This window comes from Anguilla anguilla, chromosome 3 (genome assembly GCF_013347855.1).
Source record: "Anguilla anguilla isolate fAngAng1 chromosome 3, fAngAng1.pri, whole genome shotgun sequence".
In the NCBI taxonomy this organism is placed as follows: domain Eukaryota; kingdom Metazoa; phylum Chordata; class Actinopteri; order Anguilliformes; family Anguillidae; genus Anguilla; species Anguilla anguilla.
In genome coordinates this window covers 15195713-15220243 of record NC_049203.1, presented here as the reverse complement: position 1 = coordinate 15220243, position 24531 = coordinate 15195713, and the positions used below count along the sequence as shown (strand labels likewise).

General features: G+C 39.4%; 1 protein-coding gene across 1 annotated transcript; it reads left to right on the top strand.

The window, feature by feature from the left end:
- On the top strand, positions 1 to 23081 carry cdhr2 (cadherin related family member 2). Its single transcript, XM_035408345.1, has 31 exons — positions 1 to 74; positions 1934 to 1998; positions 2618 to 2683; positions 3072 to 3226; positions 4090 to 4140; positions 4246 to 4332; positions 4764 to 4853; positions 5776 to 5895; positions 6096 to 6239; positions 6547 to 6622; positions 7570 to 7688; positions 8114 to 8341; positions 8683 to 8832; positions 9269 to 9433; positions 9562 to 9623; positions 9826 to 10072; positions 10547 to 10786; positions 11170 to 11239; positions 11517 to 12107; positions 12582 to 12653; positions 13110 to 13159; positions 13286 to 13434; positions 13779 to 13884; positions 14383 to 14471; positions 15014 to 15082; positions 15603 to 15741; positions 18016 to 18137; positions 20068 to 20172; positions 20761 to 20844; positions 21656 to 21719; positions 22082 to 23081. Exons 2-31 carry the CDS (start codon positions 1956 to 1958, stop codon positions 22220 to 22222), a joined length of 3894 nt encoding a protein of 1297 aa, XP_035264236.1. The 5' UTR covers positions 1 to 74; positions 1934 to 1955; the 3' UTR covers positions 22223 to 23081.
- Positions 23082 to 24531: the final 1450 nt, after the last annotated feature.

Below are 24531 nucleotides of genomic sequence, written 5' to 3'. Positions count from 1 at the left end.
TTTGCATCCCTAACTCTCCAGTTACTTAACAAAGCTATCCTGAGCTAAGAGCAACACCCGTGCTTCTTTCTTGAGTAAGTCAATGCGTTTTTTGTGGATTTTTGCATTTATATTTACCAGTTAAAAATTCAGCATGTTATGCTTATGACATAGTCGTGGCTCCTGTTTCTAGTCCTAATCGTGTCAATTGCTATATGTTGTATGAAAAAAGTTAACCTCAAAATACCATGCATTTCAAAACATATGTGTATGTAAACAGAAATTTGATACAAAAAGAATACATTTTGAAAGAAAAATGACCTTTTTGTGTTTTTTTTTCCGTTTTTGTAAGATGCTCTGAATTCAGTTTTATGACAGAAAGGGAGAAACTGATTACATATTAGAACTAAGATTTTTTTTTTAAATAGAAAGAATAATGTTTCTAATATACTGATTTTATACATAGCTTTACAAAATGATCTATAGAAATAATTACAGAATCTATAATTGACTTTTTTCCACAGAGGGTTTAGAAGATATAATCACTGTTGTGAATGCACATCCTGAATTTGGTGACGCAGCAAATCAGTTATAATTTAAGCATGAAACGGGATGTTTAGCTGTCATTTTCTTGCATCCATATCTGCTGCTTGATCACCTTAATGTTGAGAAAAGTGAAAAGAGCCAAGATGGCTGATATCTCAGGAGACGGAAGCTGCAGTCTGAAATAAATCAGCAATGGTTAATATTCCCTGCCAATCACATGCAGGCATCTTTCCGCAAAAATCATTCCTTCAATAAACGGCAGATAATACATTTATTTGTCAAACAACTACACCTTTTATTAAAAAAAACCTTTGGTGCCTTAACACTTGCCATAAAATGAATAAATCGCAAAGAAACAAATAGCAAAGTGACATACGAGGATGGTAATTTCTTTGAAACAGTAACATTGTTTCCAAGGGAAATTCTGAGATTATCTTCGGAGAAAACTAGGTTTTGCAAAAAGGTGCTTTGTGTGTACAATCTCTCTATGTGAAATAGTGTGATGAATTGACCTATAACACACAGGCTGCTTCTTACACCAGGGACTATAGAGTACAACAGGGCCGCTAGAATTTATTTGAGAAGAGTTGTATCAGTACTACAGGACAGCCTGTGCTGATTGGAGAGCGGTAAATCAGTGCTAAGGGAGCTGTCAGTACTACAAGATAATTATTGTAATTGTAGAACTATTGCAGGAGAGCTAAAGTCTACTGTAAGAGAGGTGTAGCCTGTAGGCACAAGGGACTGGGTGAACCAGCACTGGTAACTCTAAGGAATCCCGCAGAGCACAAAGGGGGGTATGGAAAAATAGTTTGGTATAATAGCTTTTCCCATTTATTTATGACCTGTTTATTGGGGTACTATGTGGCACAGAAAATGGGACAAAGCTTAACCCACCTACCTCCACTATCCCCCACTTATCCCACCTAAGGTATTGGTGGAACAAGCAACATTTTCCAATTTACACTAGAGCAGCTCTTGCCATGCCACTCTGTCATATGCCATTGAATAGAGTCCATCAAAAGGGATTATTCCTGGCGTGTTCAACCAAATGTGAAATCTCTGTCTGTCGGGTGCTTTAATCCCACAGGTCATATATCGAACACTTGAAGACAAACCATTACAGTCATTATAATTTAAAGTCATGTTCTACAATTTATTTAAATTGTATTGAGCAGCCTATGCCAAATCACTATTTCAAATGAATGGACTTTAACAAGATTTGAAAGCATTATTGTGTCATGGTGTTAGCATAAACATTTAAAACTGTGCAGTATGCCAAAGTGTGAGCCTGGTGGCATAAAACAGACTTACTGAAATGGTGGCATACTGACATGCAAGATTATACCGGTACTGTGTGTAATTTGAGCACTTATACCAACTCTACACTTTCTGTTTTGTTTTTTAGAGTTTTGACTGGAGCAGTGAAGATGTTGTTGGTTCGGCTGCTAATTTTGGCACCAATGCTTGCAGGTCAGTAGCTGAGTCAACGTTACGTGGGAGGTGAACTGTCCACCAATCAAGGAGCACCTGCACTATTCTTTTCAATAAGAGAATAATATTATTTGTAATCATGCCTCAAAAGAAAAACAAAAACCCTCAATAACAAACAATAATACTGAGAAATACCCTGTCGTAGACCAGAGACATAACCTTGGCCCATAGACAGCATTCATAGCTATAGACACAACTGTGGCCTTTTGATCACTATGAAAACATTCATATAAAAAAAAAATAATAATAATAATTTTATCAGACATCTATTTTAAAAGATTTATGTACAACATGTCTTACTCTGACACTATTTATACGTAGTTTGTGGAAAATGTCTGATGTATGTGCACCATTAAAAAAAAAGAAAAATCTAGCCCCTAGGATGAAATAGTTAAAGAAACCAGGGCTGGTGGTATTTTTTAAAATAACTGCAGCGTACGTTTTTCCTGTTTTACCTACTATCTGATCTGTGCAGTTATGGAGATAACTTCAGTTCACGATAAACTAGCATATTGTTCACATTAATAAAAATTGTTTATTTGCTGAGTATTTTGTTTTAAAGTGGTTTTTAACCAACCTGTCTGGATTTCTGTGTCAGGATATGTTCAAGGCTTTCCAGAAATAAATACGATAGAAGCAAGAGTGCTGGAAGACGTTCCCCCAGGTCCGTGCCTTTGTTTTTGGGAGTTTCTCATGTCTCCATTTACATGTTATCAGCGATGCCTTGCTCATGATCAGTAATGTATTTTAAATGTATGGGTTTTACAAAGAATCTTTCAGTTGAACATCATATTATTTCCCCAATGTATTGGACTCAATTATTAAACATGTTCCCCACCATTTTTTAAATAATCATTCTCACATTCTCATCTCATGCATATCTGGTTTCTACACCGCAGAGATTATGTATTCATTACACTTGAGCTTGCTACCAGGATTTTTCCCGTCCCTGCATTTGGAGATACAGTACAAATCAAACATGTTTACATGTAAGGTTATAAAAATAATTAAGAGGAAAACATTGCCTTTTTAACATGTATTTTCCCTATCAGGTGATTTTGCTTTCCAAGTTGAAGCTACTGATACGAACGGAGCGCCATTAACCTACAAATTTGTAACAACGGGGGAGTTTGGAGAAGGTGCATCCTACTTCAAAATAGATGCAAATACAGGACGAGTTACTGTCCTTCGTGAGTTGGACAGAGAAGTAAGTTTGTTTCCTAAGGTGAACAGTAGCATTTGCTGAGATGAAAATCGGCAGGGCGGAAAACTTCCCTTGAAACTAATCATTGGTCTCAAGCTGTTTTCAGTCATTTCCCTTCAATAGCCTGACAATACAACGATCAATTCGCAAAAATACTCATTATGATCGGATATAGCCAGTTCTCCGCAGTTAGGCTAGTGATAGGCTTTTTAAAAATTTAGCATAAAGAAATTGGATATGTACTACTCATGGCAAAGATCTGCAATGCACATATTTTGTAAGTGAAACAATCCTGAAGTGCAGGTATTTTTAGATAGCCTTTATTACAGGACATGCCTAAACCTAATGTGGTAGTTAACGGACTGGTGGAGTTTTCCGTTATGTGTAGGCCTAGGCCTAGAGTTAATGATAAAAACATATTTTTTCTAATTTTAATTTATTGTTTAATCTCGCTAACATGAGGTGTAGAAAGAAGCTATGTGCTTACGCTATGGAGCGTTTGAAGATTGTATTAAATATGTTTAACTTTATTTAACAACAGTTGTTTTATTATTATTATTATTATTATTATTATTATTATTATTATTATTATTATTATTATTTTAAAATGAACTAAATACGTTATATGTTCATTTGGCTAAGACATCCCCTCAAAGGCATAACGAAACCTAGGAACACCCCCAAACTGTATTAAAGTAAACCTGATCCAAAGTAATTTTATAAGACAGTCACACCCACCTGGAAGGTCAACAGGAGAAATGGCAAACTCACAGTGCATAGAAACCAGGAGTTTGGTCTTCTTAAATAATAACAATGGCTGCCTTGGCACTGCAAGGTGAAGTAAGTTTTTTTCCCCTCTTCTCCAGACTAAACCAGTGATTAGAGTTCAAGTCGAAGTTTCCAGTGGCGAAATTGATGTAAGTCAAGCCCGAATAAAAATTGAATAAAATTGTATATATTATCTTTCCTGTGCATCTATTTTTACATATTTTTTTTCTAATGGATACTGTATGTTTGCATAGCGAGCAGTCATTCCTGTAATTGTGGAGGATGCCAATGACAACTGGCCTGTTTTCCAAAATGGGCCCTTTAATGAAGAAGTCCCAGAAGTGAGTGATTTCTGTCTGTGTACTCCACATAACAGTTTATTTAGGGCCATGAGTTTTTTTATTTTAAGCAATCAAGTTCTTGAATAAGACCACAATTAGTTAATGAACTGAATTGAGTGTTACATTACTAGATTAGAGCAGAACCTTGTACCCACCTCACCGTATTTAAATGATATTTGACAACCATGTAATAATTGAATTAATAGATTTTTTAACAACTGGTTTTTGAAAGTATTGTATTAACTGCTTGGTGTTGAAGGTAGACATCGGACATTTATTCAAGAAAACTTCATTGCCTATATATTATATTATATTATATTATATTATATTATATTATATTATATTATATTATATTGATGGCACTCCAAAACTGTAAAAGTCAAACATCAGGTGTTTTCTGGCTTTTATCTAAATGTTTTTTCTCTCTCTAGAACACAGCAGTAGACACAGTTTTATTCCGAGCAATTGCCACCGACGCTGACTTCAACACAGCGGCAGCTGTGACGTACTCTATTTCAAAAGTAAGCACACTTCAGTTTACCTTTCTCTATTTAACGCTTGCTCGCTTGCAGAAAGGAGTGTACAGGTGTTATAATTTATAATCGAGGTATGTCATTAATAATGCAAGTGATGTTTGTTCAGGTGTGTAGGTTTGTACCAGTATGTTATTGGGATGGCAGATATGCCATCCCTCCCGCCAAGTCACACCATGGCGGAGCAGCATGCCCTATACCTATGCAGTACCGAGAATTTGGCACTTCTCAGGGTTCCCTACAGAAATAACCATAATGACCACAGACACTCAACTTTTAAAAACACTTATTTCTGTACCTTGCAACCTCATTTCAACAGACAGAATTCACAAATAACTTTGCACATCCACACAATGAAGCCCCAAACTTTTGCATTTAGTTTCTTGTAACTTGATATCAATACCTTTTGATATAAATACTTTTGATGGCAGGGCTAGATTTAGCTAGTTTGAATAAATTACTTATAGGCATTATAGACTTATAACATTAGACAGTAATGTTACCTACTGGACTGTATGTGCAAGTAGCTTGGCGTTTTCGTTTGTTGAAAACGTGTTTTTCTTCAGATCATTTATACATTGAAGTGTCTTATCCTTGACTTAATAAGGTGTGCAGAAAGTTGTGTGCAGTTGATATTATTAATCCTGTAAGGTGTGTTGTTCTTTACACAGTGAGGTGTGCTATTATTAATCCAGTAAGGTGTCTTATTATTAATGCAGTGGGTTGTGTCCAGGTGTGTTATTATTAATGCAATGGATTGTGTCCATGTGTGTTATAATTAATGCAATGGGTTGTGTCCAGGTGTGTTATTATTAATGCAGAGGATTGTGTCCAGATGTGTTATTATCAGTGTAGTGAGGTGTTTCCAGGTGTGTTTATATTATTTGTGTTTGTTTGTTTTTGTCCACAGGCTATACCAGAGGAGGGCCTGTCACTTTTTTCAATCTTTCCATCGACCGGTGAAGTCAAGCTCATGGGAAAACTGGACTTCAGCAAAAGCAGTTTCTACCAGTTGGAGATCAATGCCACTGTGAGTTTTTCTGACAATGACAGCTTAAATGGATGCACATGACCACTCATTCACATGCATTTCCATTGTATAGCTATAACTATATATCAACTTATATATCATCTTTTTTGTTTATGTGGTTCGTCAATTTACATGATTTGTTGGCTGTTTAAGTGATTTAGATGAGAATCTGGTTAAAGTGACTTAATCTGCCTTTACAGGATGGCGGGGGTCCCTTTGAAGGGCAGACAGTTTTTCGGTGGACCACTACGGGAGCTTTCATCAAGGTCAAGGACGTTCCCGACCTTGATCCCCAGTTCTTACGGCTTCCCTATTCCGCCATTGTGAATGAACACGCTACCATAGTGAGTATTACGCACAGAATCTTGCTATTGCCAGACAATTGCTTAAGCGTTTCCTTTATGGGGTTTTGAAGTTAACGGGAAACAGGTGTTGTTCACTTTTAACAGGGTTTCATTGCTCTTCATAGTGAAAGGATGAGGGTTGAAATACGGAAAGTTTGCAGATATGCATACCTTTACTCCAATATTAACATTAATTTATTCAGTTGGGGAAAAAAGTGAACTCAGCATAATCAACAACAACAGCAACATTATTATTAATTACAAGGCAATAATTTGTTTTTCTAACAAATATTTGTTTTCCTGTTAGGGTCACTCTGTGTTTCAAGTGCAAGCTTTCGATCCAGACACGGAAGTTAGAGACATTATCCTCTACAGTATTTCAAGTGAGTTCATAAGTAGTCTAAGCCTTATACAACAAATGCACAGTAAACATAATTTAAAGTATCTTAACCCTCCTGTTGTGTTCCAGTCAAATCTGACCGATATACAACCTTTCTGTATCAGAAATGTGGTCTCTTTCATCTAATGGCCTCAAGCTTCCATGAATCTTTCCATACTAGGCATCTGCTCACATAAAAAAGTAATGAGTACCACTTTCATTAAATTTTAGGTGTTTTATTCAAATTTTGTACATCTCTGGTGTTTCTGGTCAAATATGGTCGGCCATAGGAAATGAATGGGTGAGACTGTATTAAGTTCGTCCAACAGTTGGAAAACACACACATTTAGATATTTAGGTGAATTGTAGGTCTTATCTAAAGGAATTTGATTCTGGTATTCATTTTTTTTTTGACCGAATAGTGATTTTTCAATTCTATAAACTGGTCAACTGCTAGTATCCATTGGTTCAGAAATATTTAGATTTTATGATTGTTCTCTTTTAATAAAATTGCATTGGTCAATTTCGACCAGAAACACAACAGATTATGTGGCACCATTACAAAAAATTGAAGTGATTTCAGAGTATTCTGGTTATACTTTGCCACATACCAGTCTGAATTCAAAATAATACATAAATTGTGCTTATTTTACTAAAAAAGTGGTATAATTTTATTTAAATGAAGTCTATAGGCCAATAATTTCAAAAAGATGTATAAATGACTGGGAATGAAGCTGGTTAGAAGGTGCAATACAACATTAGGTAATTTATGCTTTATGATTGCTTTATGAAAATGAACCACCCAATTTAGTAACACAACGCAAGGGTTAAGTGTGTCCAAATAAGTAATTATGCACAGCTGAACGCTCTACAATCCATTTAGGCTGGCATTATATAGTTTATGTGCAGATTGGCTGCAGTTCGATAATCCATTCTTTTATTGTCATCCAGATTCTTCTGCACCAGAGTTGTTCAGCATCGACCAAAGCAGCGGAATTATATCAGTCAGCAGCGTACTTGACCGTGAAAGTTTGTTGGATATTGACGCTACGGTCATACTGCAGGTTGTGGTGAGTTTCCTGCCCACATGCCCCTTACACCTGGCAGAATCCTTTCCCTGATGCAACTTATTTACTAACTAAAAAACATCATTAAGAAAACATTATGAAGCATGTGTGCCAGTTACATTTTGAGAATGTTCCAAATAAAGTGATTCAAATAAATAAATAAATAAATAACATTTATTCTAAAATTGGACCCTGAATTGGTCAACAATTCAGGTTCTTTTTAAGTTCAATATCAACACAACAACATTCTAAAACCATTTTTACAATGTGCCTATTGACTTCTAGGTAATGTCAAAGAGATATCCAGAAAAGTAGTCGTATTAAGCATTACATTCTGGAAACGTTGACCCTGACTTTCCTCTAGATCCAGTGTTCAGGGAACCACATATTCTGAGCTGGGTAGTAATCTCACTTGTCTGTGCCCCTAGGCCAGAGAAAGCAACTTAAATGTTAACGGGATTCAGGCCAGCAGCTCGGCCGAAGTGGAAATCAGGATTTTGGACATCAATGACAACAAACCCCTGTTCTATGCGTGCAATGCCGACCCATGTGACTTCACCACAGTGGCACACAGCTTCAGTGGCAATGTTGATGAGGAGTCCTCTAGGGGCGTGACCGTTGCGGGGCTGAACATGGGTGTTAAGGACTTGGATGAGGTCAGAACTTTTTTGCATCTTTTTTTTTGCGTTCTTTCACTACACAGTGTTTAATTGGATGTAGGCTGCTATGATATAAGCCTACTTTATTTTTGTGTCTGTGTGCGTTTGTCTGTCTGTGAGCATTTTTTAAAAATCGGCTTTCAATTTAAAATTAATTTTCAGACATTTTCAGAACTTCGGAAATTCTGTGAGAGTCTATGATGATTGATATCATCAAAATGTGTACTCTGATTGAGCAAACCTGCAGCAGGGTTAACGCCACTGAATAGAAAGTGAATGCGGGCTACCTGAATCTTGACATCATGAAATGACAACACCTTGCGTTCCCGTACACCCAGGGTGCGAATGCCGTGTTCACTCTTCACCTCGAGGGGCCGGACAAAGATGCGTTTTCGGTCACGCCCCTCCCACTAACCGGATTTGTGCAGATTAGCATCGAGAGGCCTCGAGACGTTGACTATGAGAAGAAAAAGATCATGACCGTGCAGGTGAGGGTTCAGTGATAATGGAAGCAAACTAAACCAAACTAGCTAAGAATTATTGCTGAATTTCCCCAGCTTAAGCCAGGCTTTATGTAAGAAAGACAAACACGTTTAAGATTAACTGCTCCCAAAGTTACAGGGTTTACAGATACAGAGAACTAAAGTGCATTTTGAATATGTAATAAGGAAAAATATGATGGAATATGCAGTAATGATGTCTGTGAAATATATTGAATATATTATAACATACAAAAAAATACAGGTATAAACAATATACATTAATTCTCTTCTTTGTTAAATATGAAGATTTTCATAGAATTTTAAAATGTAATAAGAGCGCCTAAGAAAAGAATTTTTACCCTCAACTCCCCACGAGTGCCTTGGCTTCCCCCCCCCACCTCCCCCACCTCCCCCTCCCCCCCCTCCCCACCTCCCTCCCCAGGTGGTTGCCACGGATGCCTCCATACCCGAAAACTGCTGTTCCACAGCAACGGTCACCATCCAGATCAACGACATTAACGACAACACCCCAGCTTTCAAGAATGAGAGCTACAGGCTGGAGGTCAAAGAGCACAGTGCTGTGGGCACTGTCATAGCCACCATTACGGTAGGCTCTTTCTACTTACACCTCATCTATGTCACGCTCGTCCCGTGAAACAAAAGGCAATGACGACAACCCTATTCTTTTCACACACTAATGCATTTTTTCTTCTTCTGTGGTAATTTGACATACAGGCTACAGATCCAGACACAGAGGACGAGGGAAAGCTCATCTACTCGCTGGCTTCGGGAAGCATGTATGTGGTCCTCCCTACAAGGGCTGGACTTTTACTCTAACTGGTTTATTTTCTTAAGTGCACATTCACTTAGCAGAACATTTAAAGGATTTATTTACAAAAAATGTAAATAATAATAATACGTCTGTGATTAACAGCACACATTAGCTCCACCATTGATACTGGAGATTCCCTCATCAGACTGTGTATGTTTTAATTTTAGACTGCAGTACTTTACCGTTGACCCGAAGAACGGCTCCGTCATGGTGAACAGCGAGAATATAGACCGGGAAATCCGGAGCTCTTACACAGCCACCCTGCAAGCCTCTGACACTGCCGGCAGAATGGGATTCACCACCCTGGAGATCACCATACTGGACATCAATGACCACGCCCCCGTAATAATGCGGGACAAGTACGAGGAATTTATAAAGGAGGGACCCGGAAAAAAGCTGGAGATTCAGATTCAGGTTGGGACTGAGTTTTGTTAAAAATATTATATATTGTGATACTTAAGTATTTTATATAAAGCAAGTATTAGTATAGGTGCCCATATATTGCGGGTTCCAATGTTTTCATTTCAATACATTTTTTGTGTATTCCATTTCTGTAAGCAGTAGCATGTTACTTTAAAGAAGCCTCAAATACTAGCAGAAACTGGCAGCCCCCTTTCCTCGCAGTTATAGAGATATACTTAAGACAATGTATACTTATCTGTGTATCTCACATTTTCATGATATTCCATTGAGTTCTGTATGTCTGACCAGTAGGCAAATAGGCCAGCTGTGTCTTGTTGCCATAGTTACATCCAGACTGTAGGTGAGACAGTTTTCTGGAGACAGGGATCTCCAAGGCACCTCCTCCTTGCTGTGTGAATGGCGGTCTAGGGGCGGAGCTTTTTTTAGGCTTTCTTTACTTTCCTCTCTCTCTCTCTCTCTCTGCAGGCCCGTGATGATGATGAAGAAGGCACCGACAACAGTAGGATCTGTTATGAAATCATGCCCAGTGAGTTCAGCCCGAACTTCACCATCGATAAGAACACGGGCAAACTGGAGAACATCGGACCGCTGGACAGGGAGGCTATCGACCCCTCGGCTAACGGCGTCATCGAGCTAAATGTGACGGTGTATGACATGGGCGTGCCCAGCCTGTCATCACAGGTCACAGTCCTGATCAATGTAGAGGTGAGGCGCAGCAAGACAAAGTTCACTGACGTACTGAATAAATATAGATCACATGTGTAACTGAAAAACTGTAGGACCTTCTGACTGGCCCAGCTACAGTGTACATTACTGAAGTGAGATGATGATAAAGAGATAGCAGTTACAATATGGCTTTTCTTCCTGAGTAAATAAAGGACAAATTCAATTAAAATAGTCCAGAATGCAATTGGAAACAGTTCCGAATTTTAACGTGTCAATGAAGGTCTGTAAGTGCGTGGACCAAATTTTTTTTATGTTGCTGGGGATTAGAGTGTCTGCTAAGGTGGTTATATTAATTTCTCCAAGTACAAGAGTACACAGAAAGACATTCAAAGGTGACACTTCACAACAAAATTTCTTCTCAGGACATCAACGATAACACACCTCAATTCAGACAGAAAAATTACCTATTCTACGTCAAGGAAAGCATCAAAGGTACGCTTGTTTTTTTAATTTTTAAAAACTGTATTATTACAAGCTAATGCTTACCTTGGGTGCTGTTTGGTAGATATGTTACACATTAGGACACTCTGACAGGTATATGTCCAGTCAAATTTGTAGATTTGAGTGGTTATTTGCTCTCAATTTTGTCAGCATTTAAAGAAAGAGCTGACAATTGAAAATTAATTGCCTGAAAATGTCCTGTCGCTGTTTCTATTCCTGTCCTAAAATCACCTGTGCACCTGTGTTACCTGTGCACTTGCTCCCTCAGGTGCTTTCGTGGGCTCCGTGTCAGCTTACGATGCCGATCAGGCGGTCTTCAACAACCGCATCTCCTTCGACATCACCAGCGGCGGCTTGGCCAGCTTCACCATCGTGTCCCTGGAGGAAGGGGATGGGAAAGGATACATGGGGAACATATCCGTGGACCAGGACATCGCGCTGGACTACGAGCAGCGGAAAGAGCCCTACGTCTTCAAGGTGGAGGCCAGAGACGAGGGCCGCAACAAGGACGAGGCTTGGGTGGAGGTGCGCGTCCTGGACGTGAACGACGAGCGGCCGATCTTTCCGTCCGGTCAGTCCGTGCGGGTGAACGAGAACACCAACGAGACCGTGGTGGGCACCATCGTAGGGAAAGACCTGGACGGCAACCACAGCCTGACGTACGAGCTCCTCTCCGCCGAGTGCCGCTGCGAAGGCGTAATGGGGCCGTGCCAGGAGGACTGGTTCAACCTGCTCCCCACGGGCGAGGTGACCGTTAACCCAGAGTTCGCCGTCGACTATGAGAAGTGCGACCAGGTCATCTTGGACGCCCAAGTGGTGGACATCTTTACGGAGAAGGGGCCGAACAACAGCCTTGCAGGTGGGACCTTTCTGCACGTGGCGGGTTCATCGTGCGATGGGAGGAACTCGCCAAACATGCCAGTTATCTCCACAGTATGATCAGATGTGTGACAATACTTTTAGCCACTCCACAACGACATGCATATGTGTGTATATATATATATATATATATATATATATATATGCTTGAAATACATTGCAGCTTACATTTTATGAAAACCAGCAATGCACTGGCAAACGTTTGACTTTCAGTTAGATACGTCAAACATGGCCTCAAATAAATTAAGAAATCCCAATGCCCGAAATAGGACTTTAAAAAGGTCAACTCTGATTCGTTCTTGCTCCTCATGATGAATTGCCAAGGTGCTCCAGATTATTCTCTGTGGTGTAAATTTAATTTTGGCACACAAGGGTTATTCCACTGTATTTTAAATGGGGGACTGTCGTTTTACTTCCTGTTCTGGCTGCTGAAGATTTTGCTTTGTTTTCCCAGGTCAGCTGCAAATTGACATTGTGGACATGAATGACAATGTGCCGCAGTTCATCATCTCTGAGGCTCTCTTCAGTAAATATGATTTTAATATATTTTTTGTTTGTTCTCTGGTAGCTGCTCTTTTGATAAACTGCTTGTGTGAACTGAATGAGAAAACCAGATCAGGGTTAAATATTATTTTAAATACTTTAACACTTAAGATGTCAGAAAATGTTTGCATATCCCTGAAATACTCTTACATATTTCTGAGATTCTTCAGTGAAATATGTTGACAACCACTATGTACAATCATTTTAAAGGAGGAATTCTATTTGTGTCTAAAGGGTTAAAATACTCAACGTTGAAAACACATTTTTGTAGGACTGCTATGATGTGATTACAGGAGAATTTATAGTGATTTACTGAGCTGAACACGTGCAAGTAAACTGCATAGTGTTCATGTGCTTTTAGGTAGCTTGCTTTAATATTTTTCAGTGTAGTCACCTATGCACTGATCAGTTGACATTTTATTGTAATATTTTCTTCTAGTTGTTGTCAATGAAAAAACAGAGAAAGGGACCTCAGTTGCGGTTGTCACTGTAAGTTACCCCCCACCTCGCCCCACTCAATACTGAAAAGCTGTCTTGGTATTCATCGGCTGCATGCTCAGTTCACCCTCAACACTTCACCCTTGTCTGTGTGTTTCGTTTTCTGTTCTTCTGAAGGCAACCGATCTGGATTCTGGCAAAAACAAGGAGATAACTTTCAGCGTGCTGACCACAGAGTTTATCAGCTCAGATAACGAGATCTCAAAAGAATCCCTCTTCTATGTTGACACGGTTGCAGAACAAGATGCTTACGTTGGAACAATCAAGTAAAGATCTGAGCTGAAGATCAGTTTTATGGCCATTACATTATGTCACATTGCGTAACATTTGTTTTGGGGGAGGGGGTGGTGGATAAACTGGTTTTCAAAAGACCTAAGCCACAAGAAAAGACAAGTGACCATTAACGGTAGTGAAAATGCAAAAATTACTGAGCAAATATCTTTTTTTTTTTTCTGTAGACCTACCTAGACAGATTAACCTGTGAAAACAATACCTGTGTTTAACAACTTAGACCCTAGCATAGTCATTTTATTGCTTTATTTATTGCTAAAACATTTAAATGTTATCCTGTTAAACTGTGTCCTGAAAATATACTGCCTTCTTGTTTTAGGACTATCGGAAGTCTAGCCAGTGACAGGAAAGGGAAATATTTGGTCACAGTTGAAGCGGCAAACATAGCAGTGGAACCGCAGCTCAAAAACTCCACTCAGCTTGAGGTTTGTTTTCTTTTCTACTTCTTAAGATAAACACACTTGTAAATCCTTTGACCACTGTTGCATATTTATTAATGGTGGCCAGTATCTTATGTATAATAAAGTTTAGCCATTATGCATGTCTTGACAGGTCTAGATTTTCTTTTCATGTTGAGCATATCAGAATTTGTCATTTAACTTTACACATTCAAATTGATATAATTAAACCTTTAAACTAATGCGGAGACTTTAATATTCGTCTTCACTTAAATGGAACAGTAAGAGTTTCCATGCTATTCTGTAATATATGATAAGGGAATATGAATAAAATATTTAATTTAGTCATTGCAGGTTTTAATGCTGAAACTTGTCTCAACACAACTCATCCATGAACATTTTGCAGGGCATGGTACAGTATCTGAGAATGCGACATGTTTTTTGTTTGCAATACAAAAACTAGAAAAACACTGTACTGTAAACACATTCTAAGGCATCCATAATTACGCTTGATTGTTTTGTCAGATTTATACCATTGACAGCAGTTTCCGTGTTGAACTTTACTTTGAGTCTTCTGTGGATCAAATCAATGACAACATCAATGAAATCAGAAGGTGAGACCCTGCCCCACACCTGTCTCTACCACCACACTCATACCTAGCCTGCATGTGATCATGCCCACATCCATGTCTGAATGTGGCCCATTAGAGCAGTGATTTGAGAGTGAGGCTTCACGGAGTCCAGGGTTGGTGGAGCTACCCCATTTTTTCAGTGACTCGCAGATTTTAAGCCAATCAAATGTTCATTGATACGCTGTGTCTTAGTCTACCTGAGCTATGAGATACGTTATCAATTTATGGTTCTGTCAAACCTGATTGATTGAGAGCCACTTTGGACCGTGCTACTGACCATATCCAGTTTGGGGGAGTTCAGCAGACAGACAGAGTCCTCTGCTGGAGAACAAGTGAACTGCATCTGGACACTGCCTGGTTGGGGTCTAGCTCCTGCTGCTGGCTGTACTTTAGTTTGAATTGATTAGCTATGTCTGAGATTAACCTCACCAATAAACAGCCCTTGTGCTCAGCCCCCTCTGACCCCTGTTGATTTAAGAAGTGGTGTTACTATGGCAGCGCTGTGATCTCTGTTTTTACCGCAGGACCCTGTCATCTGCGACCAAGGCCACGGTGCATATTTTGAGGACGGCGGCAGTGAGCTCTGCGCAAAGGTGAGAATTTTGAAAGAATAAAGCTGTGTTGTGTCGCATTTCCTTGTGTCATGTTGCAGTGCTTTATGAAGTAGCTGTGGGCAGACTAGTTAGGGGTTGCAACTGCGTGGTTATAGGTTTGCTTCTCAGGTGGGGCACTGGCAGTGGACCCTTGAGGAAGGTCCTCAACCTGAACTGTTTCAATAAAAATCCTGCCGTGTAAATGGATTATATCTGATCGAGAATGTAAGCCTTGTAAGTCGCTATGGACAAAAGCGCCTGTCGAGTCTCTTAAAGGCATTATGTTTGTTTGGAGGTTGCACTTGAATTGCATCAGTAAAAATAAATCCAGCTTTAAAAATGAGCAGAATGTGTGTTTTGTAAGTTGCTCTACTAAAAGCCTGAATGTAAATTCAAAATAAATAAACACTGGAATCACAGAAAGCTTTTTTTTTTTTTTTTTTTTTAAATGCATCCAGGCTTGCTGTTGATATTTACTGCTGTTCAGCTATTTCCTATTTTATATCTATTTTTTTTCCAGAGCCACAGCACTCACACTTTTGGAAGCTTACTTTGTCTACCTCAACGGTACTGCGATCCAGTCGGAGACTGTTGAGAAGGTGCTACAGGAAGACCTGTACCACGCAAATATACTCAAAGACTTTGGACTCACAGGCATTGTAAGTCTGGGTGCGCTAGAGTGACAGGTGACGACCAGCCCTCAAATTCAGCTGGTCCTCTCCGCTTTGGGAGAACGCATGTACAGTGAGCGCCATAATGTTTGGGATACAGCCATATTTTTTCTTGATTTGACTCTCTACTCCACAATTTTAGATTTGTAAGCAAACAATTCCCATGTGGCTAAAGTCTCGGCTTTTATTAAAGGATATTTTAATACATGTTGGTTTCAATGTGTAAAAATAACAGCACTTTTGATGCATAGCCCCCCATTACAGGACAAATGGCTTCACAACTGTTTCTAATTAGCCTGGTGTGTTCAATTGTTTTTTTAGTGTAAATATAAGAGAGCTTTCAGTATCTAGTCTTTTTGTTGCCTTTGGAGTCTGTTCTTTGCCTTTGTCCTAATGAGTACCGGAGTTGTGCCAATTTAAGTCAAGGAAGCCGTCATGATGCAGAGAAATATGATGAAGAGAATACAGTCAGAGGCCAAATCTTAGGCTAACCTCAACTGTTTGGAACATCATTTAGAAGAAAGAGATCACTGGTTAGTTCAGTACTGCCAAAGGGCTTGATATGCCAAGGAAGACCTTTAGAGTTGATGAAATTCAAAGAATTGAATAAATAAGAAACCCCCCCCCCCCAAACACCTGTCCTATTCATTCTGCTGCTGCTATCAGCAGTTACATCATCAATGAAGACGTGAGTCAGTACATGAAGCACCCATACATGCCCAAACCATAATACCCCCCACCACCATGTTTCACCTATAAGGGGAGAGGGGGTGCTTAGGATCTTGGGAAGTTCCTTTTGGCCTCCTTCCTTTGTTTGTTTGCAATCAGTCTAATACAAGTGAATTTCGGTCCACGAGATCTTTTTCAAAAACTCTACAGGCCCTTTTGGGTACTTCTTAGCAAACTGTAACCTGCCCACCCTGTTTTTGTGGTTAACTAGAGGTTTGCATCTTGCAGTGTAGCCTCAGTAGTTCTGTTCCTTAAGTCTTCTGCAGACACATCCACACCTGCCTCCTGAAGAGTGTTTCTGATCTGTCAGACGGCTGTTTCTGTATTCTTCTGTCATAAATTGTGGAGTTCTTCCTCCGTCTATCGGGCCCTTTGCGGTTTCTGAGTTGCCCAGTGCTCTCTTTTTTCTTCATGATGTTCCAGACAGTTTATTTTGGTAAGCTTAAAGATTGGCCTATTTCTCTGACTGTTTTTTTTTTTTCATATTTCTCTGACTCATAATGGCTTCCTTGACTTTCATTGCCACAACTCTGGTCCTTATGCTGACAAACGTCAATAACAGGCTACAAAAGCAATCAAAAGCCTAGAATCAAAACTAGATACTGAAATCTCTCTTGTACTTGCACTAAAGAAGAAATTGAACACACCTGACTCATCAGAAACTCCCGTGAACCCATTTCTCCTAAACATATAATGCCCTGAAATGGGGGGCTATGTATAAAAAGAGCAATTATTTCTAAATTGTGAGACCAGGATGCATTAAAATACCCTCTAATAAAAACCGAGAATCTGCTCTTTAACCACATGTGTATCATTTGATTGTAAATCTAAAGCCAAATCAAGGAACACTGTCTTTGTCCCAAACATTATGGAGCTCACTGTACATACTTTTCCTGTAGGCCTACAGCTTGATTGTAAGATTATTCACAAGCTGCCAGTTAGGTGTGTGCATTTTATTTTCAAAGCGTTTATTCATGCACCTTTTTGTATGTTTTCGATTAGGGTGTTCATGGCTAAACTGTTTCTGAAACTCTCATGAAGTTTTTTCTTTATACTCTAAAACGGTGTGAGGGAAATTTTAAAAATCACAGCTGGCGCAGAAGGAATAGGTGGCCAAGGAATTTCAGGAGCTCAATCAAATGAACAAACAAACAAACAGATAACAATTATCATCATTCTGACTCAGGTTTTAGGCCTTATTTACTTATGCAAATTATTTACTTAAAGTAATTAAACCCTCATTTGTGTAGTGCAGTTAATTTTATAATTAGAGTGCATCGTTCATTTTTAAATCTTATTTTCCTAGTTTGTTCAGTTTTACCTTTGATTACTCTTAGGATTTGATGTGATTTGAGTATTCTCCATTGAATGACTGTTAGGTAGCAACTGTGTGGAGTAGGATTTAAATTTTAGTAGCAACAGCAGGCTGTGTCTGTGGGGTAGTTTTACTAGCCATGCAGTGCTAGCAATCTGGGTTCTATGGTTATGTCACTGAAAGCTCCGCCTACTTCTCCTCCCCCTCTTCTGTTTCAGGTGTCAGGAGCGACAGACCCGGGGGTCGTTGACCCTGTGCGCTTCATCCTGCTGGGCTTGGTAGGGGGTCTTCTGATTGTTCTGGTTGTCATGATAACATCCCTTGTCTGCACCCAGAGGAAGTGAGTAACCAGAAGGGGTGTGACCTAGCACATAGCCAGCTCTTGGCATTGCCAAGACATCTCTCTCTCTCTCTCTCTATCTCTCTCTCTGTCTCCCTCCCTCTCCCTCCCTCTGACTCTGTTCCTCTCTCTCTTTCTCACTCTATCGCTCTCTCGTGAGCAAGGCCGCTGTAGGCAGGGCATTGTGCAGTGACCGTGCGGAGGTTGATCAGGAGTGAAAGGATGATCAGACACATGACTAAACTGCTGATGTAAATCAGAGCACACATCACAAAAAAGAGTTTGTCCCTCTCCCCAGGGTATCCACAATGAAGGTTGGTGAAATTGGTTGGTGGTGAAATGAAGGTTGCTAATAAAATATCACACTGAAGTGTTTACATGCAAAGATGAATGTAGATTTTCTGAGGACGTCTCTTGAAAAATGGCACACTGGCACAGAATACTTTATATTCTGCATAATGCTTAAAAAAAAAAAAAAAAAAAAAAAAAAAATAGAAGCCAGTGTGTAACATTTCAGCGTGAAATGTGACAGTAGTGTGCCGGTTCTTGTTGTACTTGGAACTAAGCCTTTGCCGTCGCTATGGTAACAAGCAGCTCTTAAAAAGTATGGAGGAAAAAATCTCTTATTGTGGAAGCTGGCTTGCCTGACATCCAGAGGGTGTGAAGATACTAGGGGCGGCTTACACTCAAACCTGATACTTACAAAGCATGGATATTGATACCACAATTGTTTTTTAAAAATCTAAAGCATGACCATAATCATAACACTGAGCAATGCTAAAAGAATTCTGGGTCAAGTGGAACCTGAAAATTCAACATAAGAAAATTGCTAAAAATAGGGCGGTTTCTGTGGGGTGGTTCAAAGATTTTCTAATTATTTTAAATCTGAATTGGTGCTTGAGCTTAAAGCTGTTGCTGTGAAAATCAAGCTGCCTTTTTGCATGTGTAATTGGGCTGATGGGGGTTTTTGCTGAAGGGGAACTTGGTGCGGGCGCATCAACGGGAGATATAAACCTGCTGAGCCGAAGACCAAGGCTCCCAGCCAAATAAATAATTGCACCTTTGGCAGTAAATAAAGGAAATAAAGGCAGACCAGTGGCTCTCCAGTGTTGCAGAACACTAAGCTACCGCAGGCATCCACACTTGCACACACGCGCACACTCTTACTCAAACTGTCGCTTACACGTACTTACTCAACACGTAGAATCACAGTGCGCACAGAACCATTGCCCTCGTTTCATTTCATTTTTCTGTTAGTATTTTTTTATTATATTTATTAGTTGAGCAAATACTCTTGTCAGAGAGAATTTGATTAATGTGCTCAAAAATTAAAAGAAAAAAAAGATATTGTGGCGTTGCTGTTGCTTTCTGTAATGGATACTATGTCTGTCTACAGTATGTGCCAAAAGCAGTGTGCACTTACATTAGCTTTATTGAATGTTGATACAGGTGTTTAATGATTTTACATCTTATGTAAACTGCTAGATGGGTAATGGATCAGTATAGGCAGGTAATTTTTAATCTATGGGAAGCATACAGGAGAAACACATCACATTATAATGTCACCTCATTTAAGGTGATTATTTTTTTTAATGAATAATGCATATACAAAGTAGCATGTTATATTTGTGTAGTTACAGACAAATGCAATAATATTTTACGAGCGAGTACTGTCAACGTGTTTAATTTATGCAAAATGTTATAATATCTGTCTCCATTCCAGTGCCATTTTTGCGGTGATACTAACATCTCAGTTCGGTCCAGTGTCTTTGTTTTCAACTGCCGCTAGCATCTGTCTGTAGTTCAGTATCTTTGGCTGCTAACTACTGCTAGCATCTGTTCACAGTTTGGTTTGTTTCCAACCGTGTTTGGCGCGTGTCTGCAGTCCAGTGTATTTGCGGCCAACTATGGCTCCCGTCTGTTGTTTCAGCTACAAGAGGAAACTGAAGGCATCCAAGGCCCTGAACACAGCGTCAATGGTGGCAGAAGAAAACCAGAAACCCAGCACCATCGTCCCTGGCACCAACGTAATGAAGTGAGTGAGCGTGTCCACGGGAGAGATACAAAGTCTGTCCAAAAGTCTGTCCACAGCTACAGCTCTCAGCCTACAGCTTTCGGTTCGGTCCACAATGAAAGAGCTGAGTGGACAGAGCTCATAGCATTGCTTCGTTGTGTTGAATTTTTCACCTTTTTAAGGGAGGGGGTGCGGCATTCTCATCCTGCACTTGGAATTTCACAGTCCACACATGATAGACAATTACTAAATGCCTGTTATTAGCTTGATGGGTTGTCAGTCATCTGAATAGACTTTTACTTTATTTTGTGCAGTCACTTATAATTATCACCTCATAATTATCAAAAATGCCATTTCCTGAAGATATGTACTGTATCAGGCCAAGAAAAATGTTCTCTTAAAAGGAATCTGCAGTTTCCACATATATCCACTGGTTTTAATAAATGCATGTCAGCCATACTGTACTACGACATTTGAAAATAAATATCACACATGTACTGTACTCTGTACACTGTATGATTTGGTTCACTGGGATTCAACCCTGATGCAAGCTCTTTCTCTCCCTTTCTCTCTGTCTCTCTCTCTCTCTCACTTAATCACTCACTCAAGGGCTAACCCTGTGCTGCATTTGAACATTGACACATCGACAGACCTTGGCTTTGATGAGGAAGACTCCAGCACAGACAGAGTGAGGTAGGATGTCATCTATCTCGGAACGTGAATGTAACAGAGAATGTGTGCTATTTGGCACTTATTAGAATTATATTACATACTGTGTAGGATGTTGTAGATCAACAAACAACATGAAATTTACAGGTTGCAGTGCTTGTTTGAGCATCTCTAGACTTGAGAAATATAATAATAAACTCTGGGGGCTTGAGGACCAGTTTCAAGTTTGTTAATGAAAATTTAGTTATTACAATGTGAATATTTAATATACTGTATACAATGGTCACAATTACACCAAGAACATATAAATCAGACAAGGTGTATTTTATCCCAAAGTATAAAATATGCTATTTAAGTATTAAAATATAAAAACAGTTTGTTAAAGTTAAATATTTCTTCCCATTTTGCCATGGACCCCTGGAGGTCCTTAGATTCCTTCTTGGGTACCACTGCTATTAGACCATGAGTTGTCATCTTTTATGCAGTTCAGCTACACATCTATTGTAGCAATCACAAGGTTTTTGGCTTAAAAAAACTTTCTCCAAAAAATTCTCCAAAGATTTTTGTTTGGGCCAGAAAAAAATCTTAGTTCTGGGTTGGACCCCTGTTTGAATAACTCTAAGAAATAAGCCTCTCAGGATTTCACTAGTAAATGTTTTTCTCTCTCTCTGTGCATGTGCTCTCCTTAATTAAATCCAGTTTCTCCTCTGGTTTTCTTTCAAGTCACCATTTTGTTATTTTCTCTTAACATCCCTTGAGAGTAGCATCCTTTTTCTTCCTGCAGCTTTGTCTGAGTTTTAAAATATATCTCTCTGGGTTTTGTCTTGGTCTTTAGCGTGGACTCCTTGGATTACAACATTGATATGAACATGACTGAGAAGGACACAATGCCCATGATAGTAAGCATTCGTTTTACCTCAAACCAGCCCCTCTGTCACATTCATCTGCCTGTAAGCTTTTCAGGATGTCAAACATGCCCAACAAGATATTTGCATTCTATATGCTGATATAGTAGTATTGAGATCATACTGTTCTCAGATTTTATGCTACTGAGATCAGGTTGTGCTATTGTCTATGGAGGTATTACAGTATTGCAGTAAGATCATTATATTTTCTGCATGGAAAATGCAGTAGCTACTCTGTATCTCACAAGCATGAAATGGAGAGAACAAGTTTGGAAAATTCTTCAACTGACACAATGCAATCCATATATCTGCTGGGAGGCTTAATTATGCACGTGTGTGTGTGTGTGTGTGTGTAGCCGATAAAGGAGGAGAACGAGGAGATGGAGGAGCACGTTGAACCACTGGACGCTGCTCTGGCTGCACGTGGGAACAAGAAGCATGCTCCAGCGGCTCCCCACGGCTTCACAAACCCCACCCTTGACACCACTGACCTATAACCTCTGCCTGGGGGTCAAGGGTCATACCTTTTCGTTCTCCCACCACATGACACCAATACAGTGATGTGTATCGTAAAGCAAACATCAATTTGCCAGTAATCTGAAGCAATCCAAGTTTTGAAAATTTGTAATTGTATTCATGTATTTATGAAGGCCATACATTCCCCGAAACCAGGGACAAACTGGCTATTATGTGAATTATGTTTTATTTTTTGAACGAATGCAAATATATTTGCTCCATATGTAAATCCTCGTATGTAGAGTGCTTTACCAAATGATATAAAAATGTATTTTTTTATTTGTAAAAAAAACGGTTCTTTAGTGCTGGAACCAAGCACCTTTTTTTCCTCTCACACTTCCCTCACAGAAGAAAGGACAAATTACCATTAGTGGGTTGCAGATTTTTTTTTAACGGGCAACCTGCTGGGTGAAGAGGCTGGTTTGGCCAGCGGAAGGGTGGCGGTTAATGGCGGCGCTCCTCTGTCCGATACCCCCGGTTACGGAGAGCAAAATGTCAGCTATTCTGACCCAGAATAATGGCGGCGAAGAGAACAGGAGAAGAAAAAAGAGAAAAGCCCCTCCGAAGCCGAAGATTTGTCTGTGAATTAAGGGTAGATGATTCACCGGTACAAAAGATTCACCTTTTGCCCTAGCTCTGCCGTACAGTGCCCGACGGCACACTGCTGCAGTCTGACTGCAACCTTCTCAGTTCATTCTCTCTCTCCGATTTCAGTTCTGTAATCATGCAGCCTGTGTACAACACCTGTCATAAAGGCATCAGATTGCATTTGTCTTACGTTGCTTGGCAAATAAATTATAAGAATATGTAAGGTTGCTGTGTGCTTGCATGTTAACTACAGGAATCGTATCTGGGGGTATTTTATTTTTCAAAATAACACATTGGTAAAATTCTGATGAAGTTATACTTCTTGTATGTGTATTATTATCGAGTGTGGAACTTCAATAGAAACTTTGTGATTTCCATTAGCGCCACTCTCTCTCTCTGTGCAGGACAAATGTACCTAAATGCAAATGTGACACCAATTCCCTCAACTCCAGGTTGCTTTAAGTATGATTATTGTGTTTTTAGCATAACTTACTGTCCATCAGGTCCCTTTAACAGTGTGAATGTCAAACTCCCAAATTTATATATAAAAAGGTGGACATAACCTTGTTTCCCAGCGATGGAGTTCAGTTAATGGGGGTCCTGGTAAAGAAAGGCCTTGCTGACACCCCTCCTCTCCCCAAAGTATTCACTGAAAAATGTCTGAATCAGCCAGTGAAGCATTATAGTCAAGCATTTCCAAAAATTAAAAAAAATCACGTTGTACAAAAATAAATATAAAATATAAATATTTTAAATGATTTTAGTATCCGTGTATGCCGTGACGGGAACTGTTAGTTCTCAGTAGGTACAAAAAGCAATACAGACCGTGAAGCTACTGTTCCAGTGACTAATCCAGATATCTTAAAATACGTCTGGCTTTCACAACACTGACAGAATTGAATGATGACTCTTCATCTATAGTAGGCATCCCAGACCCTGGTCTTGGATGGCTACATTGTGTGCTGGTTTTAGTTTTGATTTAAACTTCAAATCAATAACAAATTCAGACCCAAGAAAGCAAGCGAGGTAAGTGTGAAATTGACTGCTTCAATCTGTCAGCTAAGCATTGAAAGACAACAAAAACCAGCACAGCTGCAGGGTCTCCAGTGCTTGAGTTGGCCACCCTTGATCTACAGTATCTACAATCTGAGGATAATCACTGAAACAGACTTTGGTCAAATGTGTACAACGCTTTATAAATTGGAAAAATATGTAAACCTTCCTGCACATTTCTGAAAATTTTCAACAAAACATGTTGTTGAACATACAGCCATGAAAAAGATTGGTTCTCAACAGGGGGGCCAGGGGAGCTACAAGGGGGGTCTGGAGATGACTTCTGGAAATTATTGAAAGCTTCCATCACAAAACATCAAGACATAAGTAATTATTCAGTTAAATAAATTACACAAAGCAAGCAAATAATAGTATGTAAAATCTATTAGCCCTCTTATTTTCTTTAAGATGTCACACACTCCTGTTTGCTATGAATAGGGAAAAGGAAACAAAGGATTTTTGTTTTGAAAATCTTTTATATTACTACAATGACACATTTTAAAAATCACTTTTATGCTTTCAGGGGGTAAAATGAATCAGCTTGACTAACTGCATCGGAGTGTATACAGAGTCATGATGATGACAGGCTGACAGGTTATCATGTCTTCTGTGAGTGTGTGTGTGTGTGTGTGGGGGGGGGCAGAATATT